Consider the following 24,414-nt stretch of genomic DNA (forward strand, 5'->3'; position numbering starts at 1 on the left):
TGCAGCATCCGAGATTTTTACGACTGCACTGCCGCATCTTGGGATTGCCTTGCTCATTTGCCTGCCGCTCCAGTTGCGTCATCGCCAGGCGGACACATGGTGGTGCACTCACTCTTATCTCTCGACAGTGTGCAACGCTCCAGTGAATGCGCTCGTGCGCAAAGTCAATTAAAATGATCACAACAATCCCGAAGAACCCCTTCCCCCGGTGCGAGGGATAGGACACGATGGGATCTGATATGATAGGGTGGGATCGTGGTGTAGGGGTTGCTGTTGCTGCTGGCGTTGATTGTATTTCCATCCATTAAATGTAGCCCAAAATAGAAACACAACAACCAAAATTCAAGAGCACACATAAATCAAAATTATACAAATGAAAAAAAAGGAAAAAAAAGGATTACGCATGCGCCTCTCACGCGCTTAAAGTGCTCGACATCCCACCCCACCCCACCATTCCACACGACCCTACTAATTGCGAAACTTTTTCGAGTTGATATCGTTTCGATTAGCTAATGTGCGGCCCCGTCTGGCTATAAATCAAAACAACCCGACAAAAGTGCGGGCCAGCCCATCGCAAAATATGGATACGAGTATTGTATACCAAAAAGCTGGAGAGTGAAATGTGCTTTACCGTTGTGCCGCTGGACCGGGGTCTATGGGTCTCGTATTACAAAATAGACCAAAAACTGTTAGCTCATTTCCATAAGCGTTCGTCGCTTCAGTCTTTCGTTTCTCCAGCGGTCGAAAGAAAGAAGAGACTTTGTCGGCCAGCCAGAATGGAGAATGGAATCGAAGAGGTATTTGCTGCCTGCCAAAAATAATTTAACCTAAGAAACAACACTTCCTCTCCATAAAAAAGAAGAAGAAGTGGAGGGAAAACAAAGGAAAATCACTTGTCGCTGTCAGTTATACATGGCTACACTTTTTATGGTTTTCCATTTCCATCCCAAGCGAAGGAAAACATCAACAAAAAAGGGAAAAAGAGAAGACCGCAAGTGCCTGGAAAAACTCGACCTGCTTTGGGTTTCCACTCTCGGATTCCCAGAACGAGATTGCGGGGGCAAAGGCCACAGCAAACATAATAAATTCGAACATTTGTGTGGCACTTGAAAACAGAACGGAGACGACTCTGGCGGTAGGCGAGGGAGGGGTCGGGTTTTGTATGCTGTAATTTATGCCAAGTGGATGGAATTTCGATCCCCAAACAAGTAGCCCAGTTGTAACCTCAATTAAAACTGAATTTATGCCACAAATGAAAAGCCATAAAGAAAACACTCTGCTCTGCGGCTACCTGGAGACATGTTTCGTGTCTCTTCTCCCCTGCTCCCGTTCCCGTTCCCGTCCCCCTTCCCCACTCCAAAGGTGTGCGTGTCCATGGGGCATTTCGAAGATCGCGAGACAACATAAATTGTGTCACTAACTGCAATTTGGGTATTAACCGAGCACGAATGAGAGCGGAACTTGAGCGCATATTTGAAACGCTGGAAAGTCCTTCGACTAGTGGGACAGGTGCACCACTCGATCCGTGTATGGAACAGACAAATGGAATGAGCTAGAGGTAATAAAAAAGCAGACGGAAGGAAGAGGATTGTCACGGTAGCACAAATGATCTTTAAACGGAGGAGGCTTCAGCCGCTTTTCAATACCTTTAATGACCTCCCAAGACACTTCTATGAATCGAATAGCAGGGATACATAATATAACTAATCCTCTCCCATTGACAGACATTACTTTCGGAAGGTGTCTTATCTTTCCATTAGTCAATCATGTGCAAAAAAACACTCGCGCAACTCCCACCATCCCATCAGATACATGTGATGGTATGGTAATGGTATGGAAGCGCGGAATCTTGGGAAATGCCTCCTGTGAGGATTGAACTCACGACCCCTGGTTTACAAGACCAGTGCTCTGCCACTGAGCTAAAGAGGCCCACATTTTGAGGGCGTCCCAGAAGCGAATTTCAACAGCCAAATGTCTCCGAACAAGAGCTGCGCTTGCAGTATGTAGGTACCAATTTTGTATCTTTTTGTACGAGTATCTGCGACACAAAAGATAGCATGCGACAGACGGTGAATAAAAGCGAGGCGAGGGGAGAACATATGTTGACACAGTTGTTCTTATTCTTTGGCCCGTTGTCTCCGGGCTGATAAATGCTTTTAAATATAATTAAAGGAAAACGCTGTGGCAAAGATGAAGGAGAGTTTGGAAAGGGGAAGGGGGAAGGAGAGATGGAAGACCCAAGGTCGGACCGACCGGATATTAATTTCACAAAAATTACACACATTCGTCGGATAATCAACATTAAGATCGGCTTTCGGGCGTTGCGCTTCAGTGGCCCATGACAATTAGGGCCAAAGAAATTTCGGGCCGACTCCGACTCCGACTCCGGGCTCACCTGTTGCCAAGAGTCGAGAGCTGTTGATGGGAGATGGGAAGCGAGATGGAGCCATTAGGACTGAAATGAAAACGACATGCCCAATGAACAAATATTTTCACATCATCATTTTGATTGGCACGCATGTCCGCGGGTGTGTGTTTCTACTTGCGTGTGCCCGAGTGTTGAGTGCAGTTCGATTTCAGTTTCGAGGCAGCAGTGCGTGCAAAATGGATCAACGATCTTTGCGCTTCAGTTAGAGCCAGGTCGACAGTGCAGCGTTGTCTGTCTTTGGCCGTGAGTTTCCTCCAGAAACTACCCAAATACCCAATCGATTAGGACGACCTCACCTCATGTCGCACCAAACTGCACAATTTTCCCACAAGGCGCACAGCAGGACGAAAGTCGAAGAAAACGTGAAAGAGCGGCAGCGCCCGACACGAACAACTGACGCGTGCTGTGCGCCTGCAGAACTTTAACAGCTGCTGGTAATGTGTCACTCTGTTGGGGATAGGTATAGGGATCCCGATCCCTAGGGATAGGCCAGAATGGAATTACCAGAACTGACCCGGAATTCCAAATCGCATTAAAACGAGAACACATAAACCGCAAAACGATTTCCAATGCGTCGTAAACCTCTTAATTCTCTCTTTCTGTATCTACGTTATTTTTCCCCGTGTTTTTTTTTTTTGCCAATCTATCCGAAAAGTGTCAAATGGAAACAAAGGATCGCAGAATTGGGTAAAAAATTGCCTGATTTAGTGTAAAATTGCTGGGCAACAAAAAAAATCAGATATGCCGAATAGAAATATGAGGCTAATGCATGCCGACAGCCAAAGGATCGTCATTAGCATTCCGAAAAACGATCGAACGGCAAAAAATGGCATAGGGAGAGGGAATACTCGTCCTCGTACCGCCAGGGGGGCAGGCAGCCCAATTCATCACAGTCTGTCACTCCTCATCCCTGTCGCTCATCTCTCTCGTCTGGCTAGGGCCATCAATCTCAGGTTGTAACTGTATTACAGGGACAGTCCGCGTGATGTAACAGCTTACCAGCCAGGTCCCCGGTCCTCGCCCTGCAGCGACGACTGCGCCTGCGCCACGTGCCACATCCAGTCGCTGTTCTGTCCTGTCCCTTCCCCTGTGCAGCTGCTGTTGCCGCCGACGCCGCCGCACTCGCACTCGCACTCGAGACTCACATTTTCAACCCCCTCAAAAGGGGTTTTGATCGGGGGATTTTCAGAGGGAGGGAAGGGAATGGTGGCTGGGCTGGGCTGGCCTGGCCTAGCAGTCTGCTTTTTCCCGTTTAGCTTTTGTTTTCCACTTGAGCTGAAGCACTTTCCATTGTTTTGTTGCCTTTGTACACACATTGCAGTGCATTTTCCGTTCGTGTTTTGCTTTCTTTTCGCTTCTTTTAAGTTTTTAATTAATTTGAACTGATTTGATTGCAGTCTGAAGCGCTTTCCACGCAATGCGTCGTCTACCCCTAATGGAAATCAAATCAAATTATCGCTTTTGTGCACTTCTATTGACCCCCCAGTGACAGTTCCTGTTCAAGGCAGAAGGGGCGCCACATGTGGAGAAGAGGGTTATTGGTTGATCAGGAAAATGTGAAGAACCACAGAGGAAAATGTCAATGAAGGAAGTATTCGTACTAAGAAAAGAGTTGTTGAATGGTGTGCAGTTGAGGAAATAATGGAAATTTGATGCCTTCCTTTGGGGGAGAAGGAAGTGAAGGCTGAGAAGAAGTGGGTTAAGAAAATCATGAAACCTCAATCGAACGAGCGCTGAGTGAAATGTTCTGTTAAAATATTTCATTCGCACGTTCTCCTAACGTATTTGTGGGACTGTTGGCAACCTACTAATTATAGATAATCAAAGATTTGTTTGTATCTGTATCTACATGCTTTATTCCAATACTTATCATCACTTCCTCGACTAATCGAGAGATTGACACAATTTATGGCCACAAATGTGTATCTTTCGTGTGATTTACATTGAAATGAAATTTGAATGGGATCGCTATACAAAACAGAGCCAGACACAACACAAATTGCTAACAAAACTTGATTTTTTGATCAACATAGACCTCAATTTATATAAATTCCGATCGGCTCAAATTAATTAAGTGGCACACTTTAATTTGCATACATTTACATTTATCTAAAAAGATTTATATTTAGTTTTTAAGACCAAAATAAGACAATTATTCGCATCTCACAAGGAACTTTTACAGTGAACGACATAATACATAAAACTCTTCTTATGATCACATTTCCATTTACAGACAGACAAATAGCCGAACGATTTAAGGAATCACAAAGCACTTATATAGTACGTTCCCTTGCAGACAGCACATTTATATTTGCTGGAGTTCCCCTCGTCGAGCGGCTGCAGGGAGTGGAAGTACTTGGAGATTACGTCCAAGATGTCCTGGCGATGGCGCTCAAGGAAATCCACAGCAAAATTATCATAGGTGTGCACGCAGTGCATTAATATCCGATAGAGAACCGTCTCCGTGGAAACGAACGTGTTCAGGGTGCGGTCAATCGAGTCGATATTCTGTTCGACAAAGGTGCGCGTCGTTTCCATAAAAAGCTGCACCGCCTTATCGCTAAAGTACCGGGCCAAAGCGTCTAGCACGTCCGCGAGGTTACCCGGACTGCTGATGTGCTCCACAAACTTGCTGCCAAATTGAGTGGCCAGCATTTCCAGATTCAGGCGCATCTGCCCCCCGCTGCCCAGGCTCACAATATTGGGCAGCACAGTGGCGCCCAGGGCACCGACCATGGAAGCTCCTTGCGCAAGATGCGCATTGATCTTGTGCAAGCTGAGCAAGGCCTCCTTGAAGGGTATATCGTTAAAGGTGCGCACAATATCAAACATTCCTCCGTCGGAGCCGTTATGCAGCTTTCTGGACTCTTGCGAGATCTGACTAACGACTCTTCTGCAGGATAATCGAACTCTGTAACAGTGTTCAAATAAGGATGTGGTTTTGATTTCTTACCTGGTTTGATCGCGCAGCGCTCGCATCAACGTTGATCTATTGGTCACTTTGGAAGCTATGCGGAGATTATTAATGGAGTGCGTGAATATAACCAGGCTCGAGGCAATCTGCAGGATATCCAGCTTGGACAAGGTCTGATCGTCGCCAACTTTCAAATATAGGTCGTACACACCGTTGGCCACACCCGTGCCGGATATGACAATGGAAGACACATTGATGCCCTTCACGGCGAACTGAGCGGCACTGTTCACTTCGGTGCCGGCTGCGGCCACTCTGGACATAAGTCGGGTAGCTCCGGTGGCTCCCAGGCCAACCACACCCCCGGCCACGCCTAGCCATTGGCCCCGAGCTTCGCTGTCCGTGATGGAAGTGGACTGACCATGTCGCACACGATCGTAAAGGCGGTGGGCCGAGCGCAGGGTGCTATAGGCTGCCGTTGCAACGCCCACAGCAGTGGCGGCCAGACCGATGGGTCCGCCGACGGGAACCGCCAAGGCGGCAGCCAGGGGGACACTTGCCACAAGGCTACCAACAGTCGCCACCTTGTCGCCGATATTGAGGATTTTGTGCCGCGCTCCAGACGCTGGCGTGGGATACACCATTAGCTGAACTCCAGGATCCTCGTCGTTGGTGAAGGTGTAAATGCCACGACTTGGAGCTATCATCATGCCCTTGGGCAGGGTATTTCCGAAGACATACTTCTCCCAATTGGCATAGACCCGGCCGTGTTCGTCGATGAAGATCATGCAACATTCCTCGCTGTTTTCGCCCTTCATGCATTTGCGGGTGCGGAAGACAGGATGGCAGCTATAGGTGGTGGACTGCAGGGCCAGCTCTGCATCCATTTCAGGCGTGACCAGCACGTAGATGATGGCCGAGAGCAGAGTGCGGTTCGTGTACTTCCGCTGTAGCCACACATTTCGAAACAGTTGCTGGCGTTGCTTGGCCACCTTCCTGCTGGTTGTGGCCTCATTATTTAGGATCAGATTTTTGATCTTTTGCTTTAGCACTCCAGCCTGATCTGGGGCTAGTCTTTGGGCAATGCGGAGAGCATGAGTAATTAAGATGTTCTATGCAATTGCATAATCCTATATACGTACGAGTCCCAAATGATTTCCGAGCGCAGGGCGCTGCTTAGACCAAAGTCCCGTTGCACATCGTAGGCCGAGCGCGTCATTTGCTTCTCTTCTGATGCTTTTCTCATGGAACCTTAAGGGGCGCAGCGAGCACATTCAAACATTGAAACATTAACATTAAGACATCTATTAATTTATTAAAATGTGTCAAACTATAGTTTGACAGAGTTAAAATATTTTTTCCGACCGGGAAAAATCCGTTTCCACAACAACAAATTGTCGCGAGCCAATACCAAGACTCGGGAGTCGGGACAGAAAACAAATATATATATCAAATCAAAGCAATCAAGTACAAGATCTATAAAATCCATTTTCAAAACTGTTCGTTCAGACAATGGCCAAAATGCAAAAAAATGGCTGTTATAAATTATTTATGACGTTTTCAAAATGTCAACAGCCAAATTCGTCGCCCACCTTAATGACATTTTGGCCAACATTTGAAAAGCAGGAAGGGGTCTGGTGGGGCTGCTGTCTTAGAGGTATATTTTTTATAATTATTTGCTTTTTTGTAGTTGTTGTTGCTGAATGCAAGACTGACAGAAAGACCGAAAGACAGACAGACAGGAAGGCGTGCAGTTTGGCTTAAACACAATTTAGTTGCTCGAATTAATTTCGGTTTATAGTTGTTAGTTTTGAATTGGTTGCTCTTTCAGTGCACATCAAGTTGACATCACATTAGGTGTAGCAATGCCCATGCAAACAGAATTACAATGCAAATACCCACGAAGCAATCCGAAGCAAAACGGAAGCAGATTGCAAAGCGGAAAACAGCTACAAAAGGCAACGGCAAAAGAAAGGGCTAGATAGAACTAGTCGATGCCTGAACAAATACCCTTTCCCTGTTCCCTTATAAGTTCAGAATTGTTTCACAGTCTGCTTCCCAGTTTTCAAGACATTTATTACTCGTACTCTTATCCAAATAAAAAGACGTTTGAAAGGATTGAAATTTAAATAATTCATATAATGGTGGAGGTTTTAGGTTGGGAAAACCATTTCAAATGACATCTCCACTACTGCTGTGTAGTATCGACCCTTCAGAAGGGTATTAAAACAAACAAAAACTCAAATGCAACGGATGTTTTAATGAAATATACATACAAGCGAGTACGAAGAATAGAATGGGCTGGGTAGAGGAAAAAACAAAATAAACTGTAATTAACTGTCGGCTCTTGAATGAACATGAATCAAAGAGGTCTGGTCTCCCTCTGGGAGGGGGAGGCCGGTCATTTATTCCGCCTGAATTTGCATTCGTATTTGCATTAACATTCGCGAGTGAGTGCCGAGCCGGACGAAGGGTCAGGTACTGGACGAAATGCATTCAGTATCCTGCCTGGGGTCCTCTCAGAACTGCACTGCCACAATGCACTATAATTAGGGGTGGCTGAGGACGCAAGGATGCGACTCCCTGAGAGTGATAAATATTTTGCGCCTGGATGACAGCTCATAAACATTGCCCAATGACGTCTGTGGCAGTGGCTCGAAGCGATTACATTTATTGACAATGTTCAATCAGGACGAGCGGCATCCTTGGAGTGCCTCAACTGTACTACAAGTGACAGCTGTCGGCGAGGGATCGCAAATCCGCTGTAAGCCCTGATGATTACATTGTTTTGGACGCAGACAATAAAGAAACCAAGAAGCGACTGACAACCCTTCCATGATTGATGACACGCTGTCATGTCCAGTTCTAGCATAGCTTCCCTGTCCCAAGGGGGCTACAATGCCCAAAGTCAACAGCGGGGCGAGGACGCCGATTCCGATTCCGATTTCGATTACGCTTCCTCCCATTCCTAGTGCCATTCAACAGCTTAGGGAAATTTACATACAGCCGTAACCAACATGATGCACCCTTGAGGTGCGGCTTGGGTTTCGCTTCCATTCCGTTGTGCATAATAATGCATTTCACGGCGGGACACCACCCCGAAAAAAACCAAATGAATGGGCAAAGTGGGCGTTGTAATGTTGACACTGTAATTTACGCATTTCACCTTTTCTTTTTGGGCGCTTTAACGGATTTGCATCCAGCTTAAATGCCAAAGGGCTGAACTATGGTAATTTGATATGTACATATGCATGTGGTATGTGCTGGCGACTGGCGACGGGCGACGGGCAAGCACTCGTACAGTTGTGCCTTCGGTGCTCTGAGATGTTAGTGTAACAGAATTCTGTTACTAACAGCCTGAGCGGCCCAATTAAGTGTTACAACTTGCCACTTCCCACGACATTTTCTTACAATTTACCCATAACAAATTGCCTCTTGGAATAACGAGCACCCACAAATGGAGCGTTCTCATTGAACTTCGACTTTTCTTCATTAGTCAAAGAGGCTAGACAGCTGCTCAACTCAAGTGCCGATTCCCAGATAACGAAACATTAATTTACTTTGTCATGCACTCAATTCACGAAGGTAATTGAAACTTTTTGAACAACCCGCGGATGGCAACAGCCGCCGCAACAGCTAGAGGGCGCTATATTTATCTACTGCTTTTGCCACGCGCGTCACTCAAGCCTCTTTAGCTCAGTGGCAGAGCACTGGTCTTGTAAACCAGGGGTCGTGAGTTCAATCCTCACAGGAGGCAATTATGAAAAATTTATACACATTTCTTTTTAATATTTTAAAATATTTAATTTTTAAATATTATATGTTTTAAAATATTTATTTTTTAAATATTATATGTTAAGATAAAAAACCGTATGGAAAATCTGGAATGCTGTTTTTATAAATTATATTTTCCCTTCGTGATCTTAATTGAAGTGATCTTACCTTTAATTTGTAGCTTTTGAGTCGTTAATCTATATAAAAATTAAATATATATACAAAATATTTTAAAAGATTCATAAAATGTAGATAATTCTTGCCTCCTGTGAGGATTGAACTCACGACCCCTGGTTTACAAGACCAGTGCTCTACCACTGAGCTAAAGAGGCGAACAACCCGATCGCGCCATATAACCCAGTTCATTTGGCGGAATTTATGCTGGATGGTTATCTTATTTTTCCCCAAATTGGAGAGAACTTTCAATCAATTCTGAAAGCGTTTTTGTGTCGGGTAGATATGTACTGTGCCGTATTAATAGCTGAATAATACTCGTATTGGGGTTATGTTTTTTTAGATGCTTCTAGAGTCTAGGCGGGCAATTTGTTAGTAAACAAACGAGGATCGCTCTTAGAATGCTTTCTCTCTGCGATCTCTTATTCTCTCCTCTCCCCTCCTGCTCTTTATTTATTTGGGTGGCGCTCTCTTTGGTCTATTAATAAAAAGCCGAAATGCTGTCTTTATACCACACGTTGTCGTCGTCTCGTCCCATTTTCCCGAATTTTCACATTCAGTTTGTCTGCAGCTTCTGTGCCGGGAGTACTTTGATACCAAAAACTATTCAAAACTTGCATAATTTGTGACTCCAAGAACTGTCAAAATGAAAACTCCACTCAGCCAGAAGATGGGCTTCTTTGCCGAATACTACCTGAAGCTCAAGGAGCAGGCCGGAGCCACCTGCGAAGCGGATATATCCAAGCTATCGGGATTTAGCGAAGACGAGGAGCGCGTGGCCTATGTGGATCAGCTGGACTGGGTGCAGGCAGGGGATGCCAACCTGCTGGTGAGACCGGAATTCGATGGGAAGAGTGCCCTCCTGGCCGCGGAGATCAAGGAACGGGCCACGGCTGCCTTCAAGGGGAAGAAATGGCTGGAGGCCATGGTGCTCTATACCAGGAGCTATATGTCATTGCCCAATGAGAATGGTGAGATGTTCCTAAAATGGTTTAAAATTAATTTTAATACATATGTGCTTGTTTCTGGTATCGAATAGTTGCTGAGATCCGTATTGTGCTGGCCAATCGGTCTGCCACTCTGTACCACATGCAGAAATATAAGTAAGGATATAGAAAATGTGGACTTCTCCACAGGTAAGAGAATTATTCTGACTTATTTCCAGGGAGTGCCTGATCGATATCCGAAGAGCCATAGACCTGGGCTACCCCAAGGATTTGATCTACAAGCTGTACGAGCGACGCGCTCGATGCTACATGGCCCTCAAGGACTATCCCCATACGATTGAAGCCTTCAAGTGAGCTCAAACTATCAGCTGGCCTGCTATGACCCACTTTACCATTCACATTTACCTTTCACCTAGAAAGTGCATTACAGCCATGGACGACTCCGCACTCACATCCGACAAGAAATCCAAGCTAAATCTGGATGCCATGACTATGATCAAAATGCTGCTGCAAGATCCGCGCACGGCTAAGCAGGCGGCCAAGCAACAGAAGCAGAAGGTCGCCCTCGACCAGGCCACAGCTCTGCCGGCGGAGAAGGAGTATGTGAGTCCCCTGGTGAGGATTGATCGCAGCCCGCAGGAGGGACGCTTTGCCCGGGCCGCTGCGGATGTGAAGGCCGGCGAGGAGCTGCTCGTCGAGCGGCCGTTTGTGTCCGTCCTACTGGAGAAATTCGCCAAGAGCCATTGCGAGAACTGCTTTGTGCGGTGAGATGGTGGGAGAACCTAATAGAGATATTCTGATTACATGTATTCCCCTCCAGGAGTGTGGTTCCTGTGGCTTGTCCCCGCTGTGCCGATGTCATATACTGCTCGGAACAGTGTCGGGACGAAGCGGCCAAGAAGTACCATAAATATGAGTGTGGCATCGTGCCCACCATTTGGCGATCGGGTGCCTCCATCAACAATCACATTGCGCTAAGGATCTTTGCCAGCAAGCCCTTGGAATACTTTCTGCAATTGAAGCCCACTATTGATAAGGAACTCTCGCCAGAGGAGCTGCTAAGGTGAGTCCACTATGCATTTAACAACGGACTTAAATTCGAAAGCCTTCTCAGTCTCCCCAAGGACGACTTCCGGCGCGTGGCCCAGCTGGAACGGCATCAGAACAAGCGCCCGCCGTCGAACTTCTTCCAGCACGTTTTGATGGCCCGATTCCTGACCAAGTGCCTGCAGGCATCTGGCTACTTTGGCCCCGAACCCAAGCCGGAGCAGGTTCGAGCCATTTGCTCACTGGTGCTGCGCAGTCTGCAGTTCATCCAATTCAACACCCACGAGGTGGCGGAACTGCACAAGTTCAGCTCGACGGGCAGGGAGAAATCCATCTTCATTGGCGGCGCCATCTATCCCACTTTGGCCCTGTTCAATCATTCGTGCGATCCCGGAGTCGTGCGATACTTCCGGGGCACCACGATCCACATCAATAGTGTGCGGCCCATCGAGGCAGGCCTCCCCATCAACGAGAACTACGGACCGATCTACACGCAGGATAAGCGTGAGGAGCGCCAGGCCAAGATGAAGGAGTTGTACTGGTTCGAGTGCTGCTGCGATGCTTGCATCGACAACTGGCCCCTGTTCGAGGACCTGCCCCGGGACGTGATCCGATTCCGCTGCGAGGCGCCTAACAATTGTGCGGCTGTAATCGAGGTGCCTCCCAGTTGCAATGACTTTATGGTCAAGTGCGTGACCTGCGGCGAGGTGACCAATATCCTGAAGGGACTCAAGGTAATGCAGGACACGGAAATGATGACGCGCACCGGCAAACGGCTCTACGAGACCGGGGACTATGCCAAGGCGCTGCAAAAGTTCATCGACCTAATCCGCATCATGTACGATGTGCTGGCCCCACCGTTCCCCGATTTCTGTGAGAGCCAGCAGCATCTGAAGGACTGCTTCCTCAACCTAGGCAATGTATACAATCTGGATTGATTCGAAGCTGCTGCCCCTCAATTACTTTGATTACTATTTCTGTTCGAAATGTTTATTACAAACGTGTTTTACTCGAAATATTACAGCAGATGTTTCCTTAGGGTTTCCCCTAGTGGTAGCCACAGCGGCCACGATGGATTTTACTGCACCCGGCCACATTGCGGTGGGCGAAGTAGCAGCAGCGATAGCAGCTTATCGTCGACCGCCAGCCCCAAGCTGCAAATTGAAACGCAAACAGAGTGAAAAAATGACCTCGAACCCACTCTCTCTCCTCAATATGTAATCTGGAGAAGATACTTACGTCCGCATCCCCCGTTCCGATAGCCGTAATCCCTCTGATCTCTCAGATAGCATCTCTCAGCCGGCTCGTTCAAGATCCAAGGATTTTTGGTGGTGGAAGTAGGTCGATTGCTGATTGTGGGTGGTGCGTATGGTGGTATATAAGTCGGAGGATGTGCTTCTGTAGTCGTTGTTGTTTTGGAAGCTTCTGTTGTCGTTGTGGTTTTGGGAGCTTCTGTTGTCGTTGTTGTTTTGGGAGCTTCTGTTGTCGTTGTGGTTCTTGGAGCTTCTGTTGTCGTTGTGGTTCTTGGAACTTCTGTTGTCGTTGTTGTGATCTGATCATTTTTTGTGGTTGTAGGTTCTTCTGCGGATCCTGCACTCATAGCATTTTCAGTGGATGCTGGAGTCGCAGCTTCTTCTGGGGATCCTGCACTCGTAGCTTCTTCTGTGGGTGCTGCAGTCGTATCATCTCCTGTAGGACTGGGCGTCGTAGGTTCTTCTGTGACTACTCCAGTCGTACCTTCTTCAGTGGGCCGTGGAAAATCCACGGGGAACTCGGGCCTTATATCCTGTGCATGAGCACCAGCTAAGAGCACCAGCAGAAGCCCCAGCGAAACCGGAAATGAAAGCGTCAACTGCATTTGAGCGCGTTGTGTTGTCGTGAGCTGATTGCATTCAACTGAAACTGATCGTCAGACCCTCTGAGCTAAGGTAGCTTCAGTCGGAGCTTGCTTGGCCCTCCGTAATGAGTAGACAGCAGCGAAAATTACGAGTGCTGAGGGCAGCTCGAGTCGCTGATAAGAGAACACTGCCAGGCGCAACGGGCAATTAGGATGACAAGCACTTTGACCCATTTAATGAAACTTTAATGCTTATTGAATGCCACTTGTATAGAACGGATGTGATTCAGAAGTACCTCACACGTGGGTGGTATCTAGTGACGCAAGTCACGCATCTATTTCTTTCAGTGTAGCCTGGCAATTGCTTATCAGAACTTGAGGTGAAATTGACAATTGTGAAGCGCACAAATTGCTTGCGGGTGGCTGAGCACGCGTGCGCAACCCACCTTGTAACACTTTGGTGTTCGTTTTAATCGTTTTCGTTTTCGCTGGCACTGTAACCCGCATAAAGTCAATCAAGGGAACAGACGAGATGTCGATGCCGATGCCGATGTCGATGGAGGCGAACGATGACGTACAAAACTTTTGCTATTGAGTCAATACTGGCAATGCCAAGGGAATTCGGTAATATATTAGCCTAATCTGTTTGATTTCCTTCTCCATAACCAGTAGTAACTTTTTGCGAGCTGAACCTGCTTACGCCAGAATAAATAAGCAGGGCTTGGGGAAACCCAGCAGCTTGGTGATAAGATTGGATGATATGGATCATTTTGAAAATATTCATCGATTTCCGTCAGTGCCAGTGGGAGAACCCCAGATTAAAACTTAAAAATAATGATTGAGGATTCTCATGGTGAAATCGTCTCAATACATTAATATATTATATTCGAGTGGTTACTGTAAGAACAAACAACCGATTCCAATTGATAATCGTGATTCCCCTGAATGGCAAAAAACCAAACATCTATACCTCTAGACCGTATACAAAAACGGCAAAAACTCCATTACAAAAATGGCTACATTTATTCGAAAGTGTTACCGCGTACAAAGTCACGTTGGGTTTAGCTAGATCTTCCAAATATATTGGGAATATCAGGAATACACTGGGGCACATCATGCCATTGATATTGCATTTGAAATTACATTTAGTTTGTTCTGGTCCGATTTACATTCGGTATTCGTTTATCAAATAAATTACATTTTGAAGTAATTTTTAATAGCTGTCATCTCAGTATACTCAAACTACTCGTTCAACGGGAAACGTTCTAATTGGCCACACCAGAAGAATAATTAAGAACTATGCGATCGGGACGTTGTGTCAGATCGGTAGATATTGGTTGTATATAGCTCGTATTCGAGACCTTATTTTCGGTGGCGGAGGGGCATGACAAATATTCGAAACAAACTTGATCACCAAATTTTGTTATTATCCTGTCTCTTAGAACTATGTATTTCTTAATACTAGCTTTTTACTAATTGCATTTAACACAATGGAGTGAAGAGAGATAATTAGCTCTAACAATAGCAAACAACACTGACTTATTTACAATATATTACGTTGCGTTGCTTTGCGTTACGTTGTGTTGCTTCCCAAAAGCCCCAAAATTTAGGTAATTACAAGCTATGTATACATGGCGGAGACTCTTTTGATTTGATTCTGTTTCTCATGCAGCAGGGCTGCCTGCTCAAGGAGATTCCATAGTTACGACTTAACTAATTGGTCAAACAAAATAAAAAATACATATAGGACTACTTTTTGGTATTGCAAGCACACGTAGCTGAGTGTGTAGGTTATGGTGCGGTTGGTGTTGATTGGTTTTTAGCGTCGTTAGCTCCACGAGAGATCATAGCCCTTCCAGTTGGCATTGGGTGCGAGGTGCACGCGTCGTTTGTTGTAGAAAAAGGAGACGATGCCGTGATAAGCAGTGCGTGGCACCCCGCTCTACAAGGAAAAAGAAATCGTTATTAGGGGAATGATCGACCGATCGACTCACCTTGAAGTCATCCATGAGGCCCAGCATCTTGGTTATTCGCTTGTATTGCTCCCGCGTGGTATATTGGATGCGGACTGGTCCCTCGGCTGCTATCAGGTTGCGACGCAGCTCATCGTACGTGACGATGGGATACGTATAGACACTCTGCACAAAGGTCTTATCATAGTTATCCTAAAAGAGAAGCGAGTCAATATGGCGGTCAGAGAGATAACAATTTACAAACCTTTAGCAAATGGCTCATATTGATTTTTGTGAACTGCACAAAGTCCTCGCTGAGCTTAATGTGTTTGAGATACTTATCAAAGAACAACCCACTAAAAAGAGAACAAAGCGAAATCAGCCATTGCGGACCGTTTTCCACAATTGTACCGCTTATCTCTTACTTCGATACGCCTATTTTTCCAAAAGTGCGAGTTCTAGATATCTCCGGTCTGATGCACACGCGATGCTTCCGCTGGGCCGGATGACGTATCCAATCATCCCAGAAGCTAGAACAGTTTAGAAGCAATTAGCAATCGGCTGGTGACGGTATAATTGGTCGACTCACGATTTGGGCCATTTAACTGAAAGCTCGCTCCACAGCTTTTTGGTGAGCATCCAGCCAAGACCGGGGAAGAAATCGGTGCGATATAGCAACTCTGGTTTCGAGGCGTCCACAACAGCAGCCTTGCCATTGTCATTCCAAGCGGAGACGCACCACAGACTGGGATCCTGTATGAGCAATTTGTGTGTGCCCAGGAAATATTCAAAGAAATCTGGCGCCACGTTCAAGTCATCCTCCACAATGATGGCGAAATCGAAACCAACTTTAAAAGTTGTGTTCAGAGCCCAGCCATAGTGTCGGGCTATCTTATAGTAGCCTTTAAACTTCCTCTCCTTGGGCAGGACTTTAATGTCGCTCTGGTCCGGCTGCTCAATGAGGGTGACTTGATTGCCGAAGGATTGGATAACCCCCTTGGTATTCTCATCGCCACAATCCTGCAAGTTCCAAGAAAAACGATAACAATGGCCGCCTGCTCAAGTTATGTTTATGTTTGCCTGCTTACCTGGGACACAATAATGGGAAATTGTTCCATGCTGGGACGATATTCAATCAGATTATCGATGCACTTCTTGACCGAAACCCGATTGCAGGCAAATACCAGCACGGGAAAGACAGGTTCGCCATTGCCCATATATGTTCTCGTTGGTATCGGCGCCGGGGTTTGTTTTGCCACAGGTTGCTCCAGCATCTCCCCGGAGATCTCGGCAGCCACTATGCTAATCTGGGGCGTCGAGACCGTCTGTGCTTGGTCATACTTGGTTTTGACCAACTGGAAGAGGTTCTTGGCCATGTCGTGACTTTTCTTGTTCGCATCTCTCGCCTCGACGTTGAGACGGTACATCTGATGCGCTTGAGCCCTGCTCAAATTTACTCCGGTGTTGCGGAGCAGTAGGTAGTAGGTGGCGTAGGTCCACGTAATCAGAAAACCAACTATAAGCAGCACCTTACGCGATCGCATCTTTGGGGGGTTTGGTGGGTGGGCGTTCACTGCACTCCTTGTCTACTGTGCCATTGGCATTAAACTGACGGTCGTCACGCGTTTCGCTTTGCTGTTTAATCGGTGGGTATGGAAGCCCTATATAGCGGTTGTTGTCGTATTGGTTGAGCCCTCTTGTTGAGCTGTGTCTAAACAGCGTGTCCAGCATCGGACATTAGCATCTGGCACTGTGCAAGCTGGCTACATTTAATGGCAGACTCATTGCTATCGTCGTGAACTGTCCGCCAGGCTGGCAAAGGTATAATTTATTTTGCCAAATCGAATCGCGGAGTTTACACGTTGTCAGGTGTCACCAGAATTTTATACAGCTCTCACTCCGTTGTTGGAATCAAGTTTCTTGTCTGGTTGCCTTTGGTTTCTGGAGCTGGACGTGCTCGCCTCCCACAATTGACAGCTGTTGTGACTGGAATTTCTCGGTTCGCATAGTAAACGGTAAACAAAAATAAACAAACGTCTCAAATAGTGAATGTGAATGTGCTTAGGTGTATTTGAATGGGATATAAAAAGAGGTGTGGACAACGGACAAAACGGCCCAGAAAATGCAACGCATGCATAGTGAAATCCACCCCATTTGACTAATATACCTTGAAAACAAAATCCGCTGTTCATCAAAACACGGCGAGGTGAGGTTCGTACGAGTCTTTTAGTTTTCATTGGCTGTTTTTTTCTGTTGTCCATACCCCTTTGTATAGACCATTTAAAATTACGACTCATTATTTCGCTGCAAACTAGGGCTGGAGAAACATCGACGTTGGCATCGATGACATCGATGTTTGGATGTTCTGCAGACTTTGATATTTTTTCTCAAGCATCAATATTTTGTCTACATTTTCTCAGTGGATTTATTCATAAAATGTACCGTCGGATCCTCAGAAATATAACGAAATATACCATCTCATTTTCAAAATATACTGCAAATATACCGTTGAAAAAAACGAACAGGATAGGATTACTAGCTAGAAAGAACCCTCAGCTATTCGATTTAATATTACTTGCTAGCTAGTAATAACATCAAACAATAAACAATCCATCACAGAGCGCTAAGTAAGTTGTTATGGTGAATGCGACCAATGTCTCCACATTCCGCAACCTCAATTTCAAATACCGTTGTAAGAAACATTCTGAACTCGGAGTACAACACTTTCATTGTTAATGATCCATTGCTTATTAACTTTATTTATTTTTATTTTATTTTTATTTTTATTTTAAAAGTTTTTTGAACTGGAACTGCGCTGCAGCCCTGGCAAGAAACATTCGTGTCGAGCGGCGCAGTAATCGCTTATCGCCAGCCGCAATTGTACCATCGATACCATTAATAATATCGATACCAATAATTGGATGTAACTACAAAATCCAATTTTATCAATCTATTATCAACGATATATTTAAGATATATCCATACGCACGCTTTTTGAATTTTCGCTCACAAATCGTACTTAGTACGTGTATCATTTATTCCAATAGATTGCGTTTAAATCCTTTACTCACATTCACTTTCAAACAATTTCTATTTGGCGCGCACCTGTCGTACCCAGTCCATAGTATCGATGCCCGAACTTGAATCGGGTAAGGCTTTCTTTGAACCGGTAGTCAACAATGAGTCACATTCCATACTTTTAAATGATGTATCTTATTTACTGTACTTGGATCGAAATATGGTGATGATTGGAACTGCATTTCCCAATCATTTAAAAGGTAAACACAACGGGAAATGTACGTGATGTTCATATTCAGTAGGTGGAGCAGTATATTTTTAAAATTAGACGGTATATTTTGGTATATTTCTGAGGGTCGGACGGTATATTTTAACGATAAATCCGCGGTCACACTGGATGTAACTACAAGATCCGGGAGGTAAATAAAAAATATTTATTTATTACAGCCTCAACCGCTGTATTTGCGAATTATTCAGACTTAAACGTTGGTCGCTCGTGCAGTCGGTGCTGCAGTGCGAGAACCATGCATGAGGATGACTTGAAAAATCAATTAACGATTGCGCGGAATGAGATTAACAATTTGAGGTGCGTGCGAATCTTCCTATCCTTTCCGTTGTCAAAGTTCGAGCATACCAGCGATTGATTTACCTTAACTACGCAGGCAGCAAGTGCGGAACCTACAGCATGTGCAGCGCAAGGACATCGAAACAATAACCCGCCTGCTGAAGGACTTTCGCTGCGAAGGCTGTTCGAGTAAGCAGAATGCCAAGGCCAAGGACGGCACTGACAAGGCCGACAAGGCGGAGGCGGCGCCCGGGCTTCAGGGTCAGGTGCGTCTGACCATCAATCACACAATACACACACACATTTCAAATCAATGCTAAACCGTAGGACGTCAATGGCAGTGGGAGCAGCAACAGTAACAGCAATGAGGAGTCTGCCCACTTTCGTCCGATTGGCGTAATACGGACTGCCTTTCCGGAGAAGAGAGCTGTACCGAGGCAATCGGTTGTGGGCAGCCGCCTACGTAGCCTTATCCAGCTTAATGATGGCGTCTTCACCAACCCGGAGCACTCGCTGGAGGGACTGTCTGACTTCTCACACCTGTGGCTGATTTACCACTTCCATCGGAACAATGCCCATCCGAAGGCTAAAGTGGCACCCCCGCGTCTGGGCGGGGAACGAGTAGGAGTTTTCTCCACACGCTCGCCCCACCGACCGTGCCCCATCGGCCTGTCGTTGGTGGAAATAGAGAAAATTGAAAATGCTACCATCAGTTTCTTTGGCACGGACATGGTGGACGGAACACCTGTGCTGGACATCAAGCCGTACATTCCATATTACGATGCGCCAGCCTTGAGCATCGACTCAGGTATGTTAGGCACATACAAACCTGTACAACCACGATTCTATCAAAATTTTGGCCTCGTGGCAGGTCGAGCCTCAGCTGGTCCGAATGAAACCAGCCTGGACTTTTACGACTCCCGTCAGGAGCCCGATGGCGAAGAGTCCGATCTGGAGCTATACGGTGCCGCTGGCTATGCTGTAAACAGCATCAGCTCCGACCCGATTCTGCCGCCCCCAAGCGCCGTACGCGTCCCCAACTGGGTGGTGGCCAGCCATCGGTTGAGTGTTTGCTTCAACGAGCACGCCGAGGCCCAGCTGAAGGATTTGCAGGTCGAGAAACAGTGCATCGTTGAAATCTTGGAGGCGGATCCGCGCTCAGTGTACCTGCGCACAAAATACGGCTCTCAGATCTTCACTTTCCAGCTTAGTGAAGTCACCGTGACGTGCAAGTTCGACGACAAGGCCGCCACAGTGACTGTGGTGCAGGTTCGCCGCAATGAAAATGTGCAAGTGGTCGCACTGGACTGCGATCAGCGCAGTGCTTAAGTTATAGTTGTTTTCCCGGATGGCTTTGCAGGGAGATATGTGTTTAGCTTAAGTATTCCGTGTTTAGGAGCTTTGACGTTTCGATTTTGCTGTAGGACACAAGACATTCTAAAATATATTTATGCTGCTTGTTTCTAAAGTAAAAAATTTGGTTTTTTATATAATTTATTAAGTACGAAGGCAATCCATTGTTGTTTTAAGGTTTGTGTACAATTAAATTTAACTTTCTTTCAGCACCGCACCAGAATGAGCGAAATGACGTGGAAGGATTTCTTGAGTCAGGCCCAAGAGTTTCTCAAAATTTCCGAGCAGTTAGGTGATGGCTGGGTGTTGCATGAAAAGGTATGTCGAAATATTATATTATCGTAGTGTTAAAGCTACCATATAACAATTATCTTCCGTCTAGGACGCCAATGAGCCCAACACGTTCCTCAAGTACAGCCATAAGATTAAATGCCAAGAGTCCAAAGATAGTGATTTTACTCTGATCAATGTGGAGTATCACATAGTCTATAGTGTGTCGTATCAAGTGCCCATGCTATTCTTCCAAGCCCATCGATCAGGTATCATCATCAAATAGTCAAATGTTCAATTCAATAAAAGACCTTCTTACAGATGGAAGTCTCCTCGACTTGGAGGCCACTTGGCGTCTCTTCATGCCAGACACGGCGTCCAAAGATCTTTATCAGATGCTCACCCAAACAGAGCATCCCGTGCTGTTCCGTCCGTTCATGGCCCTGCACCCGTGTCGCACAGCTGAGGTCCTCGACCAGTTCGGACAGCCGAGTGCCAACCGTGTGCTCACCTTCATCAGCCTTTACGGACCGCATGTGAAGCTGCAACTGGCGAATGCCTACGGACTGAGCAAATGAAATGTATTGTATGCTCGGAACTATGTGGATAATTCGTATTTATTTGTGGTTTTTTTAAACATTGATTACAGGAGTATACATGTGTGGATATTATGATGTTTGGGGAGCTCTATATTACAGTTTTACATTCGATTCGCTACCTTTTATACGGTTTGACCTTTTCATTGAATATTCTACATATATATATTAGAGGGCATTCCAGTGCCGCTCCTCTTCTAGGCCATGGCACAAATGAACATTCAAATTGTACAGTAAATATGGTAACAACTATATATCAGGCTATTGTTATATACGTTGCACTGATAAATCTACATTTCACAAGCATAAATTAAGCCCTGCTCAAATGAACTAAGCTTTGTACGCCAAGGACTATGCCGCTTATGGGCCACATTCATCTACTTATGCATTGCATATATATTATCAATCATATAAAGTATATTTATGTATGTATTATCTGTAATTGTATCGTAATATATAGTTTACAAGTTCCACTTGTCCTCTCCTCTCGGTTATTTTCACTTTTAATGTCAGATAAATGTTACATACTTTCGATCATTTCGATCTGTATATTTAGAGCTAGGCATAGATAGGTATGTAAGTACATACATATGTATATCCTTAGAGCTAATTGTACTGTACACAAGCTAGACCATACTCGCAGTGGAGAGGCTATGCTTCGGTTCACTAATGTTAGGTCTTTCATTTATAATTAATGTTAACTGGCTACTGTGTGGCATTTGCTGATCCTCGACGCCGAAGCACGAGAGGCCCCGTCTTTCGACGCGACTTCGGCCTCGTGGGCGCGAGGGCATCGCATTGAAAATGTTTGTTTGCAAAATTAAATAGATTTATATGCATATTACTTTGCGTCTGCATTTGTAATCCAACGAAATACATGCAATACACGTACACATACATACATTGATAAGAGTATAACTGCTATTGACTGATCGCGGATCCGTTTAGTGAGGCACTGACAACAAAAGATTCTAAGATACGAGTAGTTAGCAGCTATGCTGTGGCCGTGTTTCGGGAGAGAGGACTTGACACTGGCATCAAAACCTTTCGAGTGGAAGAACTGCCTTTGAAAATGTTTTTCTTGAACCAATCGTTTTCTTACCGCTCTGAACGCATCTCAGATTGAGGACTTTTTGATGGAGTCAGCTGAAAGAGGGCAACGGAAATATTAATTATATTCCTAAGCATTTTATATCCTAAGGTATTTTTATGTTGCATACATTTTTAAGGCCTATTGGAGTGATGATCCTCTCTCGTCGATTGCCTTATATAGATCCCCATAATCCCCAAAATCTATGGAATATACATAGATGATCTATTTCGTGTCGCATCTAAATTTCTTACAACATAATCTTGCAGTTTTTAATGGGTATCCAACGGATTTTAGAGGCTTATCTGGCTCGTTTGCAATATTTACTGCTGGGTACTTTTAAGATCTAAACATATACCTTTACTATATATACAGTATATATTTCTTGGATAACTGTGTATGTATACTTGGAATGTTTTTTGTTCTGAATTTATTGGGTGTATAATATTGGGTGGATGTTGTTGGCGTATTTCTGACTAATCTACGAGTATTGTTGTAATAAGCATTAGCATATATGTATGTATATACGATTATATGAAATATTTGACATATTTGAAGTATTATATATCATCTGTTCTTTGTTCTCATCTCAATATATGTACTCTTATATAAAAATTCATTTAAAGCTTCACCATTTAGTTGATATTTGTATATCAAATTACATTTCTTTAAAATAGTTCTATGTACAATAAACAAGATAAAGTAAAATTCAGAAATTCGCCCATCAGTGGTGGTTGCGGAAATACGCGAGAGACCATGATATGTTTCATTTGCGGATCGTAGTCCGATCCAACACGCACCACTGCAGGGGCAGTCCTCTAATGATGACGGAATAAATTACTTAATTCTAGCTACACTCATACAATACACGAGTATCTGTATCTCCCTATTCTAGGCATAAAATTCGCACTACAATGCTGTTTCTTGTTGTTTCTCTTTGATCTACATGTAGTTTGTTCTGGTTTTGTTGTTGGTTGGTCTCATTTCAGTTGCGTTATTGGACAAGTTTTCGTAATCGTTTTTTAAAGTGGTCTTAAAATATGGTGTAATAAATATATGTGTATATGTATGCAATATACATACACCTAAAGCCTTCACATGGTTAACACTGACGCGTATATGTATGTTTGGGGTGCTTCCGATCCCCGCCTGGTATTTACACGGATCCCATCGGAGTGGAATGGATTCGACTGGTTTTGTATATTTGGCTACACTAAGACTAGTAGTAAAGCTCTGCAACTCACTCGACATATAAAAAAAATACATCATAAGCACATCTATATGTCTGTATATCGAAAGAAAGAATTTTAAGTAAACCAGTAAGTAATCGAGACGAGCCGTTGCTATCTGGGGCTAAAGCTATGTACGCTAGGCTATGTTATGGACGGTGGTGCTCCTAGTCACGATCCGAATGTCATCGTCATCCAGCTCATCGGCTGACTCTGCGGCCTGTCGGCCCATGAAGTCGGTCGATGCGCTGCGCCTGAATCAGCTGCACAGCATATTGAAGAAGCCGCGTCCTTTCTCCGATCTGGCGGCCATTAGCATGGGCACCTGGTTCTTGTGGGTCACCTTAATCTAACAGGGCGGAAAGATACAGTCAATACAGTTTGGATCTTGTTCAGCCTCCGCTCTTACCGTGCAGGGCATCTGCATCCAGGGCTCGCCGTCGATCTGCATGGGAAAGGTCTTTTTGGTCTTGATTATGACCTCACTGCACTGCGCCAGACGGCGACCGGAGGCGCGCAGACCCGTCCGCACCTGGCCCATGTGCAGACAGTTCTCGAGGCCAATAACTTCGATCAGGCGATCACCGATATCTGCAGTAGACACCCACTAGAGATACTCAAAGCAATTGGATCGAATTGGCCCACTTACCCTGTATAGCCACCGAAAGATCCACGGAGTTGAAACTGGTGGCCGAGAACTCCTTGTCGCTGGACTTGAGCTTCTTGCTTTTGCCAAAGGGTCCAGCGCTCTTGCGCATCCGTTTCTGGGACAGGTGCTCACCCCACAGGTTGGAGCCACCGTGGGTGTAGGGGATGTTGAGCAAGGCCACTCCCTGCAGATGGGGCCCGTTGGCAAGGTCCAAGGCCACACCGTCGCACTGTAAATATTGAGCGAAGGTTATGCACTTCCTTTTTCTCCGGTAATCCATTTACAAGTCAGAAGCAGGAAAATTCAATCGGACAACCCCCTGGATATTCCTCCCGATACTCACCACAATCTCGATGCTCTCGTGGAGATTCTTGCAGGATGCTGCAAACGTCTCAGACGTTGCATATTCGAAGTACCAAAGTTTGTTCTTCATCCGGCTGTTGAATTTGTGCGGATTCTTCTCCCTCTCCAAGTGAAACTTGACGCAGATGGCGGCATCCTGTGGAAATACAATCAGAATTGGAATGGGCTCAGCCAATTACTTTATGATGAAAAGGTCAGCATCGAATCGACA

At 45.4% G+C, this 24,414-nt stretch overlaps 7 protein-coding genes and 3 non-coding genes across 17 annotated transcripts in view; 4 read left to right on the forward strand and 6 right to left on the reverse strand.

The window, feature by feature from the left end:
* Window positions 1-1,857: 1,857 nt before the first annotated feature.
* Window positions 1,858-1,929, reverse strand: Trnat-ugu. Its single transcript has one exon. It is a non-coding gene; the product is annotated as a tRNA-Thr (tRNA).
* A 2,659-nt stretch (window positions 1,930-4,588) lies between these two features.
* On the reverse strand, window positions 4,589-6,621 carry LOC6591058. Of its 2 annotated transcripts, none has more exons than XM_026986895.1 (3): window positions 6,482-6,621; window positions 5,382-6,413; window positions 4,589-5,318 (listed from the first exon to the last, which is right to left on the reverse strand). In XM_026986895.1, the coding sequence occupies exons 1-3, from the start codon at window positions 6,583-6,585 to the stop codon at window positions 4,691-4,693; spliced, it is 1,764 nt and encodes a 587-aa protein (XP_026842696.1). In that variant the 5' UTR covers window positions 6,586-6,621; the 3' UTR covers window positions 4,589-4,690. The 2 variants fall into 2 exon arrangements, with proteins under 2 accessions (XP_026842696.1, XP_002016640.2); XM_002016604.2 differs by having other exon boundaries at window positions 4,589-5,321.
* Window positions 6,622-9,024: 2,403 nt separating this feature from the next.
* On the forward strand, window positions 9,025-9,096 carry Trnat-ugu. Its single transcript has one exon. It is a non-coding gene; the product is annotated as a tRNA-Thr (tRNA).
* A 277-nt stretch (window positions 9,097-9,373) lies between these two features.
* Window positions 9,374-9,445, reverse strand: Trnat-ugu. The gene has a single exon. It is a non-coding gene; the product is annotated as a tRNA-Thr (tRNA).
* Window positions 9,446-9,813: 368 nt separating this feature from the next.
* On the forward strand, window positions 9,814-12,297 carry LOC6591022 (SET and MYND domain-containing protein 4). The gene is made up of 6 exons (XM_002016605.2): window positions 9,814-10,258; window positions 10,327-10,390; window positions 10,453-10,584; window positions 10,651-10,998; window positions 11,055-11,297; window positions 11,349-12,297. The coding sequence occupies exons 1-6, from the start codon at window positions 9,934-9,936 to the stop codon at window positions 12,217-12,219; spliced, it is 1,983 nt and encodes a 660-aa protein (XP_002016641.1). The 5' UTR covers window positions 9,814-9,933; the 3' UTR covers window positions 12,220-12,297.
* LOC6591023 (threonine-rich protein) lies at window positions 12,256-13,154 on the reverse strand. The gene is made up of 2 exons (XM_002016606.2): window positions 12,521-13,154; window positions 12,256-12,435 (listed from the first exon to the last, which is right to left on the reverse strand). Exons 1-2 carry the CDS (start codon window positions 13,137-13,139, stop codon window positions 12,329-12,331), a joined length of 726 nt encoding a protein of 241 aa, XP_002016642.1. The 5' UTR covers window positions 13,140-13,154; the 3' UTR covers window positions 12,256-12,328.
* Window positions 13,155-14,118: 964 nt separating this feature from the next.
* LOC6591024 (alpha-1,3-mannosyl-glycoprotein 2-beta-N-acetylglucosaminyltransferase) lies at window positions 14,119-16,620 on the reverse strand. Its single transcript, XM_002016607.2, has 6 exons — window positions 16,159-16,620; window positions 15,660-16,090; window positions 15,496-15,600; window positions 15,336-15,426; window positions 15,113-15,283; window positions 14,119-15,060 (listed from the first exon to the last, which is right to left on the reverse strand). Exons 1-6 carry the CDS (start codon window positions 16,612-16,614, stop codon window positions 14,947-14,949), a joined length of 1,368 nt encoding a protein of 455 aa, XP_002016643.1. The 5' UTR covers window positions 16,615-16,620; the 3' UTR covers window positions 14,119-14,946.
* A 400-nt stretch (window positions 16,621-17,020) lies between these two features.
* Window positions 17,021-21,773, forward strand: LOC6591026 (ubiquitin-like-conjugating enzyme ATG10). Of its 3 annotated transcripts, none has more exons than XM_026986807.1 (5): window positions 17,021-17,085; window positions 20,217-20,324; window positions 20,389-20,545; window positions 20,598-20,862; window positions 20,926-21,773. In XM_026986807.1, exons 2-4 carry the CDS (start codon window positions 20,229-20,231, stop codon window positions 20,852-20,854), a joined length of 510 nt encoding a protein of 169 aa, XP_026842608.1. In that variant the 5' UTR covers window positions 17,021-17,085; window positions 20,217-20,228; the 3' UTR covers window positions 20,855-20,862; window positions 20,926-21,773. The 3 variants fall into 3 exon arrangements, with proteins under 3 accessions (XP_026842608.1, XP_002016645.2, XP_026842607.1); XM_002016609.2 differs by having other exon boundaries at window positions 20,598-20,857; XM_026986806.1 differs by lacking the exon at window positions 17,021-17,085 and adding an exon at window positions 18,493-18,507 and having other exon boundaries at window positions 20,598-20,857.
* On the forward strand, window positions 17,037-20,120 carry LOC6591025 (tRNA (adenine(37)-N6)-methyltransferase). Of its 2 annotated transcripts, XM_002016608.2 has the most exons (5): window positions 17,037-17,085; window positions 18,536-18,674; window positions 18,751-18,919; window positions 18,981-19,461; window positions 19,525-20,119. In XM_002016608.2, the coding sequence occupies exons 2-5, from the start codon at window positions 18,613-18,615 to the stop codon at window positions 19,980-19,982; spliced, it is 1,170 nt and encodes a 389-aa protein (XP_002016644.1). In that variant the 5' UTR covers window positions 17,037-17,085; window positions 18,536-18,612; the 3' UTR covers window positions 19,983-20,119. The 2 variants fall into 2 exon arrangements, with proteins under 2 accessions (XP_002016644.1, XP_026842605.1); XM_026986804.1 differs by having other exon boundaries at window positions 18,981-20,120.
* Window positions 21,774-21,838: 65 nt separating the features above from the next.
* LOC6591027 (diacylglycerol kinase 1) overlaps window positions 21,839-24,414 on the reverse strand; it is a 37,107-nt gene continuing 34,531 nt past the window's right edge. For all 4 annotated transcript variants that reach the window (XM_026986802.1, XM_026986801.1, XM_002016610.2 and 1 more), the window contains 4 exons: window positions 24,184-24,339; window positions 23,841-24,069; window positions 23,601-23,782; window positions 21,839-23,540 (listed from right to left, as the gene is read on the reverse strand). In XM_026986802.1, the coding sequence (XP_026842603.1) occupies window positions 23,451-23,540; window positions 23,601-23,782; window positions 23,841-24,069; window positions 24,184-24,339 (657 nt within the window). In that variant the 3' untranslated portion in view covers window positions 21,839-23,450. The remainder of the gene's footprint in view (window positions 23,541-23,600; window positions 23,783-23,840; window positions 24,070-24,183; window positions 24,340-24,414) is intronic.

This window comes from Drosophila persimilis, unplaced genomic scaffold, assembly GCF_003286085.1.
Source record: "Drosophila persimilis strain 14011-0111.01,24,50 unplaced genomic scaffold, DperRS2 tig00000002-arrow-pilon, whole genome shotgun sequence".
Classification (NCBI taxonomy): domain Eukaryota; kingdom Metazoa; phylum Arthropoda; class Insecta; order Diptera; family Drosophilidae; genus Drosophila; species Drosophila persimilis.

Excerpts from the sequence above, each read along its gene's own strand:
- LOC6591023 (XM_002016606.2), bottom strand. The coding sequence starts at position 13,139 with ATGCAGTTGACGCTTTCATTTCCGGTTTCGCTGGGGCTTCTGCTGGTG. Across the intron at positions 12,436-12,520 it reads TCGGAACGGGGGATGCGGAC|CTTGGGGCTGGCGGTCGACG; the intron begins GTAAGTATCTTC and ends TTCAATTTGCAG.
- LOC6591024 (XM_002016607.2), bottom strand. The coding sequence starts at position 16,614 with ATGCGATCGCGTAAGGTGCTGCTTATAGTTGGTTTTCTGATTACGTGG. Across the intron at positions 15,601-15,659 it reads TCAGTTAAATGGCCCAAATC|CTTCTGGGATGATTGGATAC; the intron begins GTGAGTCGACCA and ends AAACTGTTCTAG. Across the intron at positions 15,284-15,335 it reads ATATGAGCCATTTGCTAAAG|GATAACTATGATAAGACCTT; the intron begins GTTTGTAAATTG and ends CTTCTCTTTTAG.
- LOC6591022 (XM_002016605.2), top strand. The coding sequence starts at position 9,934 with ATGAAAACTCCACTCAGCCAGAAGATGGGCTTCTTTGCCGAATACTAC. Across the intron at positions 10,259-10,326 it reads GTCATTGCCCAATGAGAATG|TTGCTGAGATCCGTATTGTG; the intron begins GTGAGATGTTCC and ends GGTATCGAATAG. Across the intron at positions 10,391-10,452 it reads TACCACATGCAGAAATATAA|GGAGTGCCTGATCGATATCC; the intron begins GTAAGGATATAG and ends ACTTATTTCCAG.
- LOC6591026 (XM_026986807.1), top strand. The coding sequence starts at position 20,229 with ATGAGCGAAATGACGTGGAAGGATTTCTTGAGTCAGGCCCAAGAGTTT. Across the intron at positions 20,325-20,388 it reads GCTGGGTGTTGCATGAAAAG|GACGCCAATGAGCCCAACAC; the intron begins GTATGTCGAAAT and ends TCTTCCGTCTAG. Across the intron at positions 20,546-20,597 it reads CTTCCAAGCCCATCGATCAG|ATGGAAGTCTCCTCGACTTG; the intron begins GTATCATCATCA and ends ACCTTCTTACAG.
- LOC6591058 (XM_002016604.2), bottom strand. The coding sequence starts at position 6,585 with ATGAGAAAAGCATCAGAAGAGAAGCAAATGACGCGCTCGGCCTACGAT. Across the intron at positions 6,414-6,481 it reads TCGGAAATCATTTGGGACTC|ACTAGCCCCAGATCAGGCTG; the intron begins GTACGTATATAG and ends CATTGCCCAAAG. Across the intron at positions 5,322-5,381 it reads GCGCTGCGCGATCAAACCAG|AAGAGTCGTTAGTCAGATCT; the intron begins GTAAGAAATCAA and ends ATTATCCTGCAG.
- LOC6591025 (XM_026986804.1), top strand. The coding sequence starts at position 18,613 with ATGCATGAGGATGACTTGAAAAATCAATTAACGATTGCGCGGAATGAG. Across the intron at positions 18,675-18,750 it reads AATGAGATTAACAATTTGAG|GCAGCAAGTGCGGAACCTAC; the intron begins GTGCGTGCGAAT and ends TTAACTACGCAG. Across the intron at positions 18,920-18,980 it reads CGCCCGGGCTTCAGGGTCAG|GACGTCAATGGCAGTGGGAG; the intron begins GTGCGTCTGACC and ends GCTAAACCGTAG.